The following is a 19,462-nucleotide window of genomic DNA, read 5'->3' on the forward strand; positions in this document are numbered from 1 at the left end:
GATAATTATCGGCCCAATATCAGCATTAAAAATATATCAGAATATATCGGTTGATATTCGTAGCCCCCCAGGGGGGCCCACCCCACTATTTGAATAACACTGCATTAGTCACATTTTAACAGCAACAACATGCTAGGTTAGCCTGAAGAAAAAAATAAATGATGAAACAGCTCTGACATATAAGAAGAGCGCCAGGCTTTATTTTAAGATGTGTAGTGAAGCCTGCTTTGTTTAAATTAAATTTGTTTTTTTTAATTAAATTAAGGGCTGCACGGCGGTCGAGTGGTTAGCGCGCAGACCTCACAGCTAGGAGACCAGGGTTCAATTCCACCCTCGGCCATCTCTGTGTGGAATTTGCATGTTCTCCCCGTGCATGCGTGGGTTTTCTCCGGGTACTCCGGTTTCCTCCCACATTCCAAAAACATGCTAGGTTAATTGGCCACTCCAAATTGTCCATAGGTATGAATGTGAGTGTGAATGGTTGTTTGTCTATATGTGCCCTGTGATTGGCTGGCCACCAGTCCAGGGTGTACCCCGCCTCTGGCCCGAAGACAGCTGGGATAGGCTCCAGCAACTCCGGCGACTCTCGTGAGGATAAGCGGGAGAAAATGAATGAATGATTGAATAAAATAACATGCAAAAACTGAATACAAACTTCCCTACTGTGATTAATTGCGAGTTTAATGTGATTAATCACAATTAACTATTTTTATGTTGTTTCAATTGATGGACAGCTCTACTACATTATCATAAAATAATTATCATCCATCCAGGCTGCATGGTGTGTGAGTAGTTAGCGTGCAGGTCACATAGCTAGGAGACCCGAGTTCAATTCCAAACTCGGCCATCTCTGTGTGGAGTTTGCATGTTCTCCCCGTGCATGCGTGGGTTAATTGGCCACTCCAAATTGTCCATAGGTATGAATGTGAGTGTGAATGGTTGTTTGTCTATATGTGCCCTGTGATTGGCTGGCCACCAGTCCAGGGTGTACCCCGCCTCTCGCCCCAAGACAGCTGGGATAGGCTCCAGCACCCTCCGCAACCCTCGTGAGGAAAAGCGGTAGAAATTGAATGAACGAATGTAATTAAAATTAAAATTAAAATTAAAATTAAAATTAAAATTAAAATTAAAATTAAAATTAAAATTAAAATTAAAATTAAAATTAAAATTAAAATTAAAATTAAAATTAAAATTAAAATTAAAATTAAAATTAAAATTAAAATTAAAATTACATTAAATTAAATTGTCAGGCTGATATGTGGAATATGGCGTCATACCATACTCCCTTGTGAACAAACATGGCGTCACTGTTTCAGATGAAGACATTTCACCAAATGCTCTGCAAAACATTCTAAGATACGGGGGGGAAAAAAATACCCTCGAGCTTCAACACATCAAGCCTTATCAGCCACCCGAAATGCCAGCACCGCTTGGACGCCCGGGGCTTGTTTCGCCACAACTTTTGAGAAGTCCAACAAAAGTTTGACATAGACAATCTGAGGGCTAAAACGATGATGTCATCACAGGGCTCTACATTAAAAACCAAAATGACTTGCCCATAGGGAATCCTTAAGGTGAGAACTACTTGCCCGAACTTGCCCCATGTAAAATGAAAAGACTGCCATAATGATATCATGTAATTTTTTATGGCATCACATGAGAATCTCAAATAAAGATGAAATGAGAGTACTACCATACTACCTTACACATGGTAGTCGTAGTCAGCAGTGATATTTACAAGTTGTGCACCACAATTAAACATTATTGAATAGACACATTTGTGTACTAGTAAAGTGTTTTTAATCCAGAAAAAATGCTCAATGGTCAAACAATCATTGTGAAGCAAAGGTGAGAAAAATCCACAGAGAAATGGAAGCGCTAGATTTTGTAGCTTGTGCTAAAATCAGCACTTGGTATTGGATCTAATGGGTGGTGTTTCATTGTGACCACTTCAAATTGTCACAGCAATGTGATTCACTCACCTGTGCCATCATTTGATTTGCTGCCGCTAATAAAATACTTGTTTAGGAGGCACTGTTTCATCACTTTTTGCTGTTTCCTTCAGAATTAGACGATGTTGGCAGCGACGCCATGATGGATGTTGTCGTAGTCAAACGATCGCTGATTGGTTGATCGCGAACAACGGGTGTGGGTAAAACGCGGACTGTGGATTACGGACCGCGGTCTAAATAAACGATTCTGATTGGTCCATTTCAAGATTTGCAAGGATTGCTTTGCAAATTACCACCGGAATTACGCAGTCCATGTTTTACCAACACCCAACAAGAACCGCTTTAAAAAAAAACTCTTGGCAGTACGGCATGCTAAAGTGCACTTGCCCGACGGGAATATCACTGATTGGATTTACTTGCCCGAATTTTGTTTTAACTTGCCCCGGGCCATCGGTACATCGTTATTGTCGAGCCCTGCATCATGGAAATGATGGCGCTAGATGACCAGCCCTTTACCATCGCTTCTTCTTTATTGATAGTGATGTTGTGATATTTGGTAAAATCTTTTTTTTTTCTTCTTCAAGATACCATCACATTTCAAAAGCACCTCTTCTCTCAAAAGTGGAGCAAACAAGTGGGGGAGATGATAGATTTTCCTCATGCTTGGTGCTCATAAACACACTATAGGGACACATAATACTGCTAGAACATCATTAAAAAGGCACTTTTTTTTCTAACAGTGGACCTTAAAACAACATCTACTGTCCTGATGCTGTTACGGTTAATTGTAGCATCTTGTCTGGAATAAATGACCATGCTATGCTGTGTGGTGTCCAACATAATCAATCATGGAGCGAAGAGAGTAAATGTATTCCACAGGCACGGCTCCTTACAGGAAGCATGGAATCCATCACATGGTCGTACATTACATTGATGGTGAGCTTATAAGTGCATTATGACATCATAGTGTGGGAGGATGCTAAAAGTGGGGGCCGCCACTTGACAAGCGAGATCAAAACACAGGAGCGCCGCCGCCGCCGCTGATAAAGCTGGTGCTGATCGGACGCACTTTACCCTCCCATTCATGCTGCCTTGTCGCTTTGAAGTCGTAATCAGTGTGAGGTCTGCTGTGTGTCGCCAGACAACTGCGGCATTCACATTCATCTTTAGTGGATATTAAAGAAAGAAAGGCACATCGGCCAATTAAATATGGCAAAACTTCACGGTGGTCCTGGCGAACTTTATTACATCTCTACTGTATTTATTCCATGTATTTTATATTTTTATATTTTAACACTTCTATGCTAGGACTACGTTATGCTAGCCATAGCATTTCAGTATGTGGAATCAAACTATGGAATGGATTGAGTAAGGAAATCAAACAATGCACAACGATGAGCCAATTCAAGAAACAATACAAGCAGTTGATGTTTGCTAAATACAAGGATGAAGAGTCTTGAACCAGTCATGATGTGCTATATATATCACTATATTGACACTTACTATGGTAAAAAACAAAAAAACAAAAAACTTAAACTATATTAAGAAAGCAGGAAGTGAACAAATGTAACAGTTACTGATTGTAAAAGTACCAGATGGAGGGGTAGGATTTAATAAGCTTTGCTTCTTCCTACTCCTTTTGGACATGTGGAACTGGGAACTGATTATGGGATGCATTCAATTGTAATCTGATGCATGTTCGAATGAAATGAAACCATTACCATTAGCATTACCATTAGCATTTTCTTCTCTTGGGTTAAAACCATGAAGAAATCCAATGTAGAATGTATTGACTTGGAAGGGTGTTTCCTAGTTTTTTCCTTCTGGGCTGTGTGTGTGTTTTCTTGTTTGTGTCTTTTTATCCAGTAGTGTTGATTTTGGACATGTGTGATGTGCTTCAGCAGCAACACAAACACAAAAAACTTCTACGTATGTCATCAGGCAGTGTGGAAACATCTGCATGCTTGTTTTGGCTTGAATTAGAATATAACGTTTACCACCGTATGTTTTAATGGTGACTTTGGATGTAAAGATTCTACTACTAATTCACCATTTTCTTTTGGTGTGCAATCTGGATAAATATGCAACATTGTTGCATGTTGTTGTTTTTTTTGGGGGGGGGACATTTATTTGATTTTCACACATATATATAGTGGAGGCTGTCGTGTCTTTTTTGGTTAATATTGACATTTTACGGCACAAATTTGGCTCAGTTTGCGTGCATTTTTGATTATGCTAACCAAGGTTTCACCATACGTACATACATATTATACTTACTTAAATAGCAATATTTAATTATTATTTAAGTATTAAGATATTTGACTGTGATTAATCACATTTATAAAATCCATAAATTCATTAAATTAATTAAATTAATCAATTTAGCATTTTTGATTATGCTAACCAAGGTTTCACCATACATACATATTCTAATTAATTAAATAGCAATATTTAATTATTAATTTAAGTATCAAGATATTTGACTGTGATTAATCACATTTTTAAAATCCATAGTTTAATTAAATTAATTAAATTAATAAATTTAGCGTTTTTGATTATGCTAACCAAGGTTTCACCATACGTACATATTATAATTAATTGAATAGCAATATTTAAGTATTAATTTAACTATTAATATATTTGACTGTGATTAATCACATTTTAAAAAATCCATAGTTTAATTAAATTAATTAAATTAATCAATCAATTGCTATTTTTTAATCTATAATAAGTAGGGGAAATCTCTTTGTGGTAAACGATTCAATGTGCAACTTCAACAATAATTACATCAAATTTTATGTAATTTTATGAAAAGGATATCAATTTCGTATCAATTTTAGACTTCTTTCTCTTTGGGCTTTTCCCTTCAGGGGTCGCCACAGCAAATCAATCTCCTCCATCCAACCCTGTCTTCTACATCTGTCTCTCTCACACCAACTACCCTCATGTCCTCCTTCACTACATCCATAAACCTCCTCTTTGGTCTTCCTCTACGCCTCCTACCTGACAGCATCCTTCTACCAATATATTCACTATCTCTCCTCTGGACATGTCCCAACCATCTCAGTCTGGCCTAAAGGACTTTATCTCCAAGGCCTCTAACATGTAATGTCCCTCTGATGTACTCGTTCCTGATCCTATCCATCCTAGTCACTCCCAATGAGAACCTCAGTATTATAATCTCTGCTATCTCCAGTTCTGCGTCCTGTCTTTTCCTCAGTGGTACTGTCTCTAGACCAAACAACATGGCTGGTCTCACAACAGTTTTGTATACCTTCCCTTTCATTTTAGCTGAAACTCTTCTATCACACATCACGTCTGACACTTCTTCACCTCATTTTCACAATCGCCAATGTTCTGTGGACCCCAAGTATTCTATAACTTCTATATCTAAAACAGAAAGTTTTAAACAATATATATAACAATGTATTTAAAATGTATTTAAAACAGTACAGACAGCAAGTATATTTTTGTATTACTATTTTTCTGTATTATTATCATATTGGGTCTTAAACTCGCCCACAAACTTTCAGCAAATACAAAATGTGAGCGAGTGAGACCTCTCACACCGACACAAACATGTTTTCGTTTATTTGTGGCAGCTCAAAGTAAGTATTTGTTTATTTATGATACTTTTAAATAGTGGTTTTAAATTCTAAATGTTTGCGAGTAAATAAAAGCCTATTTAGAAACATTCAGAAAAGATTATTATTAAGCATTTGCCTTCATGAAATGTATAGATGAAAATACCTAAAACACAGGGCAACATGGCAACAGGGCAAACTCAATGTATTTTTAGTGTCGTTTACAATGAATCACCAGCGGTATTCATGCTGGCTCAGCAGTTTTCGCCTTACTAATATTACAAAATCGGTTCTGTTGCTGCTGTTTTGTGCAATATTGTTAATAAAGGACCATGTGATCAAAGAGAGCATGATTTCCTTTCCACCGTTTCCATGCACTCCAAATCAACAGTCCCTCACCAATTGTCGTTGGCATCCAATTTAAAAATATGGCAAAAATATGAATTGCATTAATTGTATGTCATCAGCTAGTATGCAATACTTACCTCAATGATGTAAAGGACGATGTTTTTGTAGAAGCAGTACAGGATACATTTAGCTACACGGTTGTAATTCCAAGCTCCGTGGACGAGCAGCAGATTCTTCAAGTATTTGAACTGTGCGGGAGGAAAAAACAAAAAAACAGGCCACAGTAAATGAAATGGCACTTTACAAACAAGACACCACTAAAGCCACAATAGAAACGTCTGGATTATAGGAAGAAACAGCAGGAACTTGTCTCCTAGCATGGAGATGGCAGAATAATAGTGACCCCCACCAAAAAATAAGAACGACATTATGTGGTCTCCAAAAGTTCAGCATAGTCGTTACAGGACTTTAGAGGGATCCTTCTATAAGCACGCCTGTGGTGAGTCTGAAATTGCAGTGTAATTTCTGGCTGATAAGTGTGATTATACTGGAACGCTCTTTACTTTACTCTCCAAGTGACTGAAGAAGCACTTTTTTTTTTTTAAACAAAGTTTACATTTCATCCTTTAGCTGTCTGACAAAGTGAGAGTGTGAGAAAGGACAGTTTAAGCCTGAAACGTCTATACTGGCATCTTAGAAAGGGGGAAGTGGCGCAGTGATTGCCAAGGCTGGGTTGTATAGATAGCGGTTCATGCTGGTATTTTAGTCATGTGACCAAAGGCTGTGTTGATTTTGTGACATATAATGTGGCACAACTCAAATGTTTTTAAGCAACATACAGTCTGATTATTTTTATATGTCATGTCCACACTGTACCGGATGCTTCTGCTAACATTTCGGAGTATAGGACAACAATATATGAGGAGAACTGAAGTGAGTCATATACGTCAGAATATGCAGATATTGTGTTCATTTGTCGTCAAACAGCAACACCAAGTGGTGGTGTGTCGGTCATGAACGAATGGGTCACTGCCCCTGAAATACCCGTTCAGTCCGTTCAGTTGCAAATGCTATTTTTTTTGGATTGGCTAGAGCAGGGGTGCTCATTAAGTCGATCGCGATCTACCGGTTGATCGCGGAGGTGGTACTGGTCGATCGCTGGTCGATCGCTGGTCGATTGCGGCGTGACATTAAAAAAATATCATCCTCGCATCAATGCCGTCACTTGATTGATATACAGGGCAGCCATTCAGATGACAACTGAATGTTGCCCTTCGGGCGACCAATCAAATCAAACAACGTCTCTAAGTGCAGCAGAACTTACGATGTCAGCCTATCATCCATCCCCGTTACTTGATTGACATACAGGACAACCAATCAGATGACAACTGAATTTTGACCTTTAGGTCACCGCTCATGCGTAAACAACGATGCAAAGTGCTAAGCTAGTCGGCAAATTGCGTCAGATTTTAAGCCCTCGCTAAAGTTTATGGTCACTAAAATGAGTGAAGGAGCTGGACCAAGTAAAAAGGCAAAAACATATCACTTCCATACGGAATGGGAGGTGGACTTTTTTTTTCACAATGTCTTTTTCGAAGTGCGTTTGCCTGGCTAACCTGGCTATCAGCAGCTACTGTCCGGACTATGCATCCCTGGCTGGTTCAATTCAGTGCAAGTCATCAAAGTAAACTCAGGTAATTACAAAAAATGTTAATAGTTAATTATGTGTGTTTTGCAATATTGTCTCATTTGGTTATGTAAGGTACATCAACATACATTGTACGTACAAATAATCCTCAATACATTTGAAAATAAATAGATGTTTTGCATTTTTGTAGTGGGTAGATCATTTTGACTCGGTCATTTTAAAAGTAGCTCGCATGCTGAAAAAGTGTGAGCACCCCTGGGCTAGAGAGTCCGTTAACCGTTCCTTTTGCAGGGCGGGACTATGTACGTGCTTGCCTGTCTTATCCTATCGTCACGCCTGGCTCTGTGGGTGGGTGGGGTTAGCTGACTGAAAGACCGAGACCGAGAGATTGACCGACACTGTCAGTGACCTTGTTCATTCCGTTCACAAAAAAGAAATAGTTCTTTTGACCCGTTCATTCATGGCCAACACACCACTACTGTCGGTGAACTCGTTCATTCTGTTCACAAAAAAGAACTAGTTCTGGCCCAGGCCCAGGGTGGAATTGAACTCGGGTCTCCAAGCTGTGTCCGCCGTGCAGCCCACATTCAAACATTCATTCATTCATTTTCTACCGCTTATCCTCACGAGGATCGCAAGGGGTGCTGGAGCCTATCCCAGCAGTCTTCGGGTGCGAAGCAGTGTACACACTGGACTGGTGGCCAGCCAATCACAGGGCACATATAGACAAACAACCATTCACACTCACATTCATAGAGAATGTTTGAGAACATGCAAACTCCACACAGAGATTGGTCGAGGGTGGAATTGAACCCTGGTCTCCTAGCTGTGAGGTCTGCACGCTAACCACTCGTCCGCTGTGCCGCCGCACAATATTTCATATTTTTCTAAATCTATAAATTCAAAAATAAATCCAAAAGGCACACATTGGAGCTTGTCATAATGACTAAATGAGCGGAGCAAGTAGAAGTTAGCCAGCTTCCCAGATTGGATTTCACGTTCCCAGTCAGCAAATTGGAGCGAATGTAGAGCTACAGTATGCCAACCCTGAGAAAACACATGGACCAAACTCTGGAAGTGTAATTTCATTTTGCCAAGTGGATTATAAGAGGCCACCTGTCTTTGACAGACATAAACCTTGGACACGTAATGCGGACTGAAGCGGGAACAAGCCCGGCTCTCTTGAATAGTAATTGCATACTCAAGGACAGACAACGCACTGTGTTGGACGCAACCATCGCTTTTTCCCATGCTCTGGAGCCCTGTGGCGGCAATAGAAAAATGTCGCATTGAATGGTGTTCTGTGTATAAACACAGGAGTGGTTTTGTTGCGCTAAGGTATCGTATATCGACGCTGAGTTGCGGACATTCTTGCTTGGAAGTACAGTACTTGTTTACACTTTGCCGCAGTCTGTTCCTGATCTGGTAGCGTGGAGAGTTGGGTGATGCTCGTCTTACAGGTGTTACCACTTGACTCTAAAAGCTGACGGCCTGGCAGGCATGAGAGGCTTTGTTGCTCACAACAAATGTGCCGAGGTATCGCTGACGCTAACGCTAACAACATGCTTGAAAGCTATTATGTTGGACTTATTGGAAAAGTCAAGAAGACAATGTTGCCAACAACATGGTAGACTTAAAGCATGTTGAATTCATTCATTCCTTCATTTTCTAGCAGGGAATCCATTTATTTAACATAAATTATAGTTGGGGTCTTAATTGAAAGCAGGAGAGATTTCTGAAACTTCAACTTACTGTAACTTTAATGTTAATAATGATGTGGAGTGCATGAGAAAGTAGAAAGGAAAATGTTACATTGTGGGGCACTCTGTTGGTTGTGGATACAAAGCTTTGGAAGACATGCCAGCATACATCCATTCATCTTCTGCTGGAGCCTACCCCAGCTGACTCCACCAACGTACACCCTGGACTGGTGGCCAGCCAATCACAGGGCACATATAGACAAACAACCATTCACACTCACATTCATACCTATGGACAATTTGGAGTGGCCAATTAACCTAGCATGTTTTTGGAATGTGGGAGGAAACCGGAGTACCCGGAGAAAACCCACGCATGCACGGGGAGAACACGCAAACTCCACATAGAGGGTGGAATTGAGCCCTGTTCTCCTAGCTGTGAGGTCTGCGCGCTAACCACTCAACCGCCATGCAGCCCTAGTTGGATGTCTTATTTAGTAAAAAAAAAAAAATTATCTGTAAAACATGCTAGGTTAATTGGCGACTCCAAAGTGTCCATAGGTATGAATGTGAATGCCGCATGTTGAATTATAGAGTAAAAATGTAATGTACTACTTAAATATTATTACTACATATGTGTAGTAAGTGTATCAATGAAAATGTGTGTCAGTGTTGCCAGGTTTTATGAAAGAAACAAGCCCAACAACAGACTATGATTACAATGCATCCCACAGGATCCCACAACGGGTTCCTGTCCAAATACGCTGCATCTCACCTGAGCAATGGAGTAGTCGGAGGAGTTGGCGGCCTGCAGGCCCTCGTTGCCAGATATGCCGACGCCCACGTGAGCCGTTTGAATCATCCCCACGTCGTTGGCGCCGTCGCCGATGGCCAACGTGATCACCTTCACTTGCTTCTTCACCATCTCCACCACCTCTGACTTCTGGAGAGGAGACACTCTGAAGCAGGAAGACAAAAAGAAAAACGGGTGATCTATACGGTATAATATATTCACCAATGTTTGGTCATACTCCACATGATATGATTGAAGTACAGACAGGTAAGACTAAGTCCTGTTTTGTTTTTCAACTAAAAAATGTTGTATATCAGTATCATACCTTATGTCTTATGATTTTTTTTATTTGATGCGCTGCAAAATCTTGTTGTGACCTTCATGAGGTAGTCACCTGAATTTGTTTTTCCATTGTCATCACCCATTGACACCAAACCATTCATTCATTTTATACCGCTTTTCCTCACGAGGGTCGTGGAGGTGCTGGAGCCTATCCCAGCTGTCTTCGGGCCAGAGGTGTGGTACAGCCTGGACTGGTGGCCAGCCAATCACAGGGCACATATAGACAAACAACCATTCACACTCACATTCATACCTATGGACAATTTGGAGTGGCCAATTAACCTAGCATGTTTTTGGAATGTGGGAGGAAACCGGAGTACCCGGAGAAAACCCACGCATGCACGGGGAGAACATGCAAACTCCACACAGATATTGGTCGAGGGTGGAATTGAACCCTGGTCTCCGAGCTGTGAGGTCTGTGCACTAACCACTCAACCGCCGTGCCACAAGACCAAACCAATAGTGTATATAAAATGTAAACAAATTAAATAAAATAAATTCTATTGATTTTGAATGATCCAGGTTAAAAGCCACATCAGTATCTGTCGGTTGATCACGTGTCATATGCCAATCCAAGAACTCTATGGATTTTGAATGCATTGTATCATAATAGGGCTGCATGACGTTTTCTCCGAGTACTCCGGTTTCCACCCTCGACCAATCTCTGTGTGGAGTTTGCATGTTCTCCCCGTGCAGGCGTGGGTTTTCTCCGGATACTCCGGTTTCCTCCCACATTCCAAAAACATGCTAGGTTAATTGGCCACTCCAAATTGTCCATAGGTATGAATGTGAGTGTGAATGGTTGTTTGTCTATATGTGCCCTGTGATTGGCTGGCCACCAGTCCAGGGTGTACCCCGGCCTGAAGACAGCTGGGATAGGCTCCAGTGAATGAATGAATGAATGAATGTATCATAATATAGCTGAAATAAAACCATACCCATCCATGTATGCAACATGTAAAAACCAAGATCTCTGCTGAATAGGGGACACAATCTGGCGGAAGAGTCTGAGGTCAAATATCATGTTCCTCATTACTGTTCTCAATTTTGATTCCCCACATCCTTACAAGTTGATTTTGGATGGATCACTTCAAGTTCCAAGACCGTGGGGAGCATAAGACGGTCCAGACGTTGGGCCTTGTGCTTATTATAACATGAACCGTTTCAACCATGTTATCTAACGTAACCATCAGATTTTTCCCCGCTCTAATGTGATGTTGAAGAAATGGTCTGCTTGTCCTCTGTTGACTTTCTCAGACGTGGCGAATCATTTGATCTTGTTCTTTCTGTACTTGGTGTTAAACAGAAGCAGTGATGTGGGCTTTTCTATTGACTTATTGTACCAAGTATGTTATACTGTTGTACAATTGCAGGTAAAAACCAAGGCTGAGTGGGGTCAATGTGGTTTTGGAACACCAAAAAGTCTCTGGGACTCTCCAACAGCTTGTAAATACTATTTGTCCCTTTAGAAGTTTTCCATGTTTCATGAACCAGCATGCTCTCTCAAAGCGTGGTGGGCTTGTAACGAGGCCTTGGTGACCTCCGTCACTCGCTGCTGTTAAACTTACAGCTGTACGCCCTCCTCCGTGTCCGCATGGTTGTTCTTTACTGCGCTCTGAGGAGCGTTTAACTCGGCAGACATTTTTTTTAAAATACATTCATGTCCTCTCCAAGGTTTTTTGGTGACGTTGCTTTCAGTGCTCGTTTGGCCTTTTGGACCTTTGAGATGCAGCTGTGTATTTTAATGTACTCATGTCTTTCCAAGGGCTCTTCTGGCAAGACATCGGTAAGACACGTTCCATTTGAAAAGATACTTCAGTGTTGTGTCACAATTAAGCACATTGAGTGACTACTGCTAAAAGATTGCATCACCAGTCAAGCAAGGAGTACAATACAGCAGAACTTCAAATGACAAATTCCCCTGATATTGTCATTTTTGGGGGACAAATACGCCTCCAAAGTGATGTAAAACTTTGAAGTTCATGCTGCGGTCATATTGTATGTTGTATTCTCCTGTTAGACCATGCCTAAGATTCAGGTAATGAGGTGCATTTGGAAGTGAGCACTGAAAGAAGCTCAAAAAGCTTAGGAAAAAATAAAATGGATTTTTTATGGCCCTATACTACGTTACTGCTTTATTCTTGGGAATTAACAATTACAGTGTTTAACTTCTAGGGCTGCACGGTGGTCGAGTGGTTAGCGCGCAGACCTCACAACTAGGAGACGAGGGTTCAATTCCACCCTTGGCCATCTCTGTGTGGAGTTTGCATGTTCTCCCCGTGCATGCGTGGGTTTTCTCCGGGTACTCCGGTTTCCTCCCACATTCCAAAAACATGCTAGGTTAATTGGCGACTCCAAATTGTCCATAGGTATGAATGTGAGTGTGAATGGTTGTTTGTCTATATGTGCCCTGTGATTGGCTGGCCACCAGTCCAGGGTGTACCCCGCCTCTCGCCCCAAGACAGCTGGGATAGGCTCCAGCACCCCCTGCGATCCTCGTGGGGGAAAGCGGCAGAAAATGAATGAATGAATGAACTTATTTTCTCATTCGTGTGAATGCTGACCTAAGTAAGAAGCAGAAAACGTTTTACTTGGCCACAGTTTGACCCTGAAACATCATTTTCTCGTGGGACAAAACCTATCTGAACAGAACTGTACTGAAGCACTGTACTTGCCATAAACAATGCCTACAAATGAAATGTAAAGGTTTAAAAATGCTGGAAAGAAAAACACAGTGTTGACTTGCACTCATACAGCGTGACCACAGTGCTGGACAGCTCAAGTACTTCCTGTTATTTATGCGGCCTGTGCGGGTCAACAGTGCACGTCTATAATGTTGCAAGTTGACATTTGAAATTTACCTCTGACTGTAAAGGAAAAAAAACCTTTAAAGCTTCAGCTGTAAAGCCAGGCGACCATCTTTATGATGAACTGTAAAAGTAGCTTGAGCAAAGGAAACTTGTGCAATAATGCAAAAAAATGATCCAAAACAGAACTGGGGGACATTTTGTGGCTGTATTGAATGAATTATTTTTGCATATTTTTATTGAAACACACATTTTTTTAATAGTATGTGTCATTTTAATATTTATCTAGACCAGGGGTCTCAAACACGCGGCCCGCGGGCCAAATGTGGCCCGCAGGACACTAGTTTGAGGCCCCCGCCTTGATATGAAAGTTTAATGTTAGTGCGGCCCGCGCAAGTTTGATATGGATGCTGTATGGTATCATGTACCCAGAAAAAATTATTACGTTTGATTCATGTTCATGTTAAAGTTTAAATAACTGTTAATAGTTATCCTCCCTATCCGTGTGGAAGTGGTAAGTTTTTGGCCTTTTAAGTTTAAAGGAAATAACTTGGAGGCTACCGTTTAGGTTGCTAGCTCTCTAGTTTGCGAGTTAGCATGTGTCTCAAGACCCTGCAGTTGCGCAATATGTTGTAAATAAAAAGAGTATAAATGTGACTATAGTCGTGTTTTGTCATGTCTACAGGGCTCTAATAATGCTATGTTCGTTTTAATCTGAAAACAATCATTTGTCTACCCACCAACTATATGTGGTTTCTTAAGTTTTTATTATTTGCTGTTTTATTATTATTATTATTATATTTATTTATTTATTTATTACTGATTGATTGATTTTCTTTATTCCTGATTTGTTTATTTATTTTTCATCTTATTTTGTGTAGAAAAATGAAAATTAAGATATTTGAGAACAGTGGAATGTTTTATCAGAGCTTTTCTCGTAGAAAATTGGAACCAAAGCGAAGTTTTCTTAATTTTTTTGTTTTTAATAAATGCGTTTTTTGTTTTTTTTCTTGGAAAACCTGATGCGGCCCAGTCTCACCCAGACCCGAGCTCCAGTGTGCCCCCCAAGTAAATTGAGTTTGAGACCCCTGATCTAGACTTTGCTTTGTTTTCAATCCCTACCTGCAACATATGACAGCCTTGCAGGAGAGGGCGAGGTCCAGGAAGTACTGTCGCACTCCAAAGGTGAGGGCGTATTTGAGCGTCTTGCCGTCGATGATGAGCGCAAAGTCATTCTCCTTGTGGAGAGCGTCTCCCAGCAATCCGCAGTGGTGGCTGAGGGTCTCCCTTGTTCTCTGCCGGTGGGAAAACATTGAATATATTTCATGATTAGAACACTTGATAAATTCCTGCTATTACTTCCAGCCTGGTGGATTTTCCATCTTTATTTTTTTTTAAATTGAATTGTTGATTTAATCGCTTTCACACAGTAAATCACTTTCCTGTTGTTTTGGAACACGTCAGTCTAATTTGGAGATGGATGTTAATAATTGCCATTGGCGGCGTTTGCTCAATTGTTAACAGATGCCAAAACATTGTTATATTATTATAAGACTGTCATTCATGTTCATAAACGACATATAACTTCTACTGATAAAAGGATTTTCATGTTGTTTTAGCAAATGACCGTATGTTGATGGAGAGAAAGAAACATGAGTGTATACAACCTATAATATAGCTCATTTATAAAATGCTAAAATGGAATTAGAATGATTACAACTGAGCCAAAGACTCATTTTTTGGCCTTATGTTTTCTTCAACAATGAGAACGTGTCGACCCAGAGACAAAATGAGATGATGGATGAGCCAGCACAGTAGGCAACCGCAACGAGAACCTTGGACTTAATTTACGACGCCGCAAATATTTTGTAGAACAACACAAAAGACCTCCACTGTAGTATTTGTACCAAAGAACGACTGTTTCCCTCGGCTTTAAAAGGTCATCAACGTCCACTAGGAGATGTTTGAAGACTTAAGTCATATTTTGTCACGCTGACGAGGCATCCATGGGGGACTGATGATGACGAGCGATGGTGGAAAACCATCAACGTGGGACTAACTAAAGGATTTATTGTCCCGACTGGAAGCACATGGACTGGATAGCAGGACTCATGAGGTCATCGCTGTCTTCCACCATCTTCCTCCCAGATGGTGAAGTACTTAGGATATCAGAATATGACAACAACAAGAAAATATACTTTCTGAGATTATGTTGCGCGTTCAAGGTATGGTAGGTTAGTTACACTATTTTTTCAAAAAAATAAATCAAAGAATATTCATAATAGGTTCCAGGGTCAAAATGCTACCATGAAACTACACTACAAATGTAGAAATAAGATATCAAATTTTTAATGTCTAACTTTTTATACCTGACTACTGTTCCCCGCCCCACTTTTAGCCTTGTTTTAGCTCTGAATGAATGTATGGATATTGTATTTTAATGCATCTTTTACTCAACTCTATTTTAATTATTTTTCTCTACTGTAAAGCATCTTTGAGTACTCTAAAAAGCGCTATACAAGCAAAATTTATTATTATTTAATTATTTCATTAATTATTATTTATAAATTATTTTTTATTATTTAATGCATTTTGGGATTTTTCTATTCCTTTTTGTTGGTATATATATATATATATATATATATATATATATATATTGCATGTTTGTCACACTTAAATGTTTCAGATCATCAAATAAATTTTAAGTCAATGACAATACAACTGAACACAAAATGGAGGTCTTAAATGAAACTATTATTAGGGGGAAAAAAATTCTAACTTAAAACTTAAATGAGATTAATTGAGCCATTTCTAAAGCTTTAGGACTCCAGCAAACCACAGTGAGAGCCAGTATCCACAAATGTCAAAAACATGGAACATGAGAACAGTGGTGAACCTTCCTAGGAGTGGCCGGCCAACCAAAATGACCTGAAGAGTGCAACGACGACTCATCCAAAAAGTCACAAAAGACCCCACAGCAGCATCCAAAGAACTGCAGGTCCAACTTGTCTCTGTTAAAGTCAGTGTCTCTACCATAAGAAAGACACTAGGCAATCTGACATGGAGGAATTTGACATGATGAGCCTAGACTATCGAGCAGTTGCTCGACCAAAATCCACTTCTGAACAAAAAAAATCTTAAAGCTGTGGTCTGACGAGACAAAAGTCAAACTTTTGTTGGAAGTTGTGTGTCCCAGTACACCAGGCGTAAATGTAACGCTGCATTTGAGAAAAAGAACACCAGACCAACAATAAAATGCACAATGAGCCAATTCAAGAAACAATACAAGCAGTTGATGTTTGCTAAATATGTGTCAAAAAATTAAAAATTAAAAATTAAAAATTAAAAATTAAAAATTAAAAATTAAAAATTAAAAATTAAAAATTAAAAATTAAAAATTAAAAATTAAAAATTAAAAATTAAAAATTAAAAATTAAAAATTAAAAATTAAAAATTAAAAATTAAAAATTAAAAATTAACAACCAAACAAAAAAAAACTTTATTAGGAAAGCAGGAAGTGAACAAATGTAACAGTTAGTGATTGTAAAAGTACCAGATGGAGGGGTAGGATTTAATAAGCTTTGCTTCTTCCTACTCCTTTTGGACATGTGGAACTGGGAACTGATTATGGGATGCATTCAATTGTAATCTGATGCATGTTCAAATGAAATAAAAACATTATCATTACCAAAATAAGGTGGTGGTAGTGTAATGGACTGGGGTGACCTTTGGTTCTGCAGCAAGACAATGATCCAAGCCCACCTCTGAATGGCTGCCAATGCTTGATTGCTGTTGTTGCAGCCCAACCAGTTACAGTATTAGGTTTTCGATTCAACGACTAACAAATTGACTGCCGGCTCGTGACAAGGTCCAATATGTCAAAGCGGTCAGGTAGGACCAGTGGGACCAGGCAGCAACAGCTTGGCAAAACAAAAACTCTTGAAACCTCATCCTAAAGGAAATATTTGGACAACGGGGCTTTGTAAGAAGAAAGCGAGCGAGAGATGACGGATGAACACAAGAGAGACAGAGCGAGAGGAGACAAACAGAGAGCAGCTGGCCTGATGTGAGCCTTCTGTGGCAAACTGATACATTTGTGTCAGATATGCGTTTCACCACATGGGGTAGAACATAGCTCCAGCTGCACTGGTAGTCAAACTTGGGACACAATCCATTCATCATACACTGCGATGGGCACTCATTCAGGGAATTCATGCCCCCCCCACCCCAAACGCTAATTACGCAACGGAGTTTCAGCGGTAATTCTACATGTCTCCTTCTAAAGACCTTTTGTTATGGCTATAATGAGCCGTTTAGCTTATGTGAATCGCTAGTGTTTGGTTTTGGGAACGCTATGCAGCGTCCATTCAGGGGTCCACAGGAGCTCCCCATAAAGACTGAGCTCCATTGTTGATGGAGACAAGATACTCGTGATTTGGAATGTGGGTGTTTACCGCAGATGTAAAGTCATCAACTGTCCTAGACCGTGATCCACAATGAATGCTTAATCCAGTCCAGATAGAGATGTATGGACGCTAGACCGGCCTGAGAACGACAGCCAATGTTGGCTTTTTTAGCACGGCATCAATGCACAGTCCAAAACGGGTACTTTTTTTACATATTTTCTGACTTGTTTCCCCCTTATTCAAAATGAAAACATTCATTCATTCATTTTCTACCGCTTTTCCTCACGAGGGTCGCGGGGGGTGCTGGAGCCTATCCCAGCTGTCTTCGGGCGAGAGGCGGGGTACACCCTGGACTGGTCGCCAGCCAATCACAGGGCACATATAGACAAACAACCATTCACACTCACATTCATACCTATGGACAATTTGGAGTGGCCAATTAACCTAGCATGTTTTTGGAATGTGGGAGGAAACCGGAGTACCCGGAGAAAACCCACGCATGCACGGGGAGAACATGCAAACTCCACACAGAGATGCCCGTGGAATTGAACCCTGGTCTCCTAGCTGTGAGGTCTGCGCGCTAACCACTAGACCGCCGTGCCGCCAAAATGAAAACATAATGGAATGAAATTACATTTTCTTGAGACAACATTTTTTTTGAATCTCTCAGATGTGTCTGTTTTCATGAAAAAAATTTGCATGATTTTGCATGTTAAAAACTGGAATATTTTTCATGTTACATGGAAAATATATATTTTTTTAAATAAAAAAGACAAAAAATAAATACATAAAACAATAATACCAATGTGTGAAAATGCTTCAATATGTCTTTTTTGTGTTTTTTTAATGCAATTTTTTTTATACAATTTGATGCATTTAAGTATGCTCAGAAATCCATAAAATACATGTGAATTATTCAACTTATTGATTTAATTATTTATTTGGTGTCTTTCAACACAACTACTCATTGCTCGTAATAACAAGATTAGAATGTGTATCAAATGTTGTGCTACTATTAAAGAGACTGTCATCGGGTGAGAGGCGGGGTACACCCTGGACTGGTGGCCAGCCAATCACAGGGCACATATAGACAAACAACCATTCACACTCACATTCATACCTATGGACAATTTGGAGTGGCCAATTAACCTAGCATGTTTTTGGAATGTGGGAGGAAACCGGAGTACCCGGAGAAAACACACGCATGCACGGGGAGAACATGCAAACTCCACACACAGATGCCGAGCAGGGAATCAAACCCGGGTTACCTAGCTGTGAGGCCACCGTGCGACATTACTACTTAGAGTTATTAGTACTATGTCAATATCCAGCCATTCATTTTCTATACCGCTTATCGTCACTAGAGTCGCGGACATGCTGGAGCCTATCCCAGCTGTCTTGGGGTGAGAGGCGGGGTACACCCTGGACTGGTGGCCAGCCAATCACAGGGCACATATAGACAAACAACCATTCACACTCACATTCATACCTATGGACAATTTGGAGTGGCCAATTAACATAGCATGTTTTTTGGAGAAAACCCACACATGCACACGGAGAACATGCAAACTCCACACAGAGATGGCTGAGGGTGGAAGCGAACTCGGGGTTCCTAGGTGTGAGACATGCGCACTATCCACTCGTCCACCGTGTATTTTATGGCAGATGTGGTATCTTTCACTGTGGGTTCAATTTTCAGTTCATTTGGCTCTATTAATACGAGGGATGTATTATGGGTACTGATAATTATTGGCCCAATATGAGCATAAAAATGTGATATATAGAAAACCAATACCAAAAAAATGCTGTTAAAACACATTTGAGTTGATATCGATATCAGAAGTTCAATATCATATAAATTAAGAGCAAAAAGGCCAATATCACA

The 19,462-nt window shown here is 40.1% G+C and overlaps 1 protein-coding gene across 6 annotated transcripts in view; it reads right to left on the reverse strand.

Annotated features, from left to right (window-relative positions):
- atp8a1 (ATPase phospholipid transporting 8A1) overlaps window positions 1-19,462 on the reverse strand; it is a 142,035-nt gene that overhangs the window by 41,202 nt on the left and 81,371 nt on the right. For all 6 annotated transcript variants that reach the window (XR_009130231.1, XR_009130230.1, XR_009130232.1 and 3 more), the window contains 3 exons: window positions 14,294-14,466; window positions 10,005-10,188; window positions 6,022-6,132 (listed from right to left, as the gene is read on the reverse strand). Coding sequence is in view for 3 of the 6 variants with exons in the window: in XM_058076633.1 (XP_057932616.1) it covers window positions 6,022-6,132; window positions 10,005-10,188; window positions 14,294-14,466 (468 nt within the window). In the remaining 3 variants the exon portion in view is untranslated. The remainder of the gene's footprint in view (window positions 1-6,021; window positions 6,133-10,004; window positions 10,189-14,293; window positions 14,467-19,462) is intronic.

The sequence above is a fragment of the Doryrhamphus excisus genome, chromosome 6 (genome assembly GCF_030265055.1).
Source record: "Doryrhamphus excisus isolate RoL2022-K1 chromosome 6, RoL_Dexc_1.0, whole genome shotgun sequence".
Classification (NCBI taxonomy): domain Eukaryota; kingdom Metazoa; phylum Chordata; class Actinopteri; order Syngnathiformes; family Syngnathidae; genus Doryrhamphus; species Doryrhamphus excisus.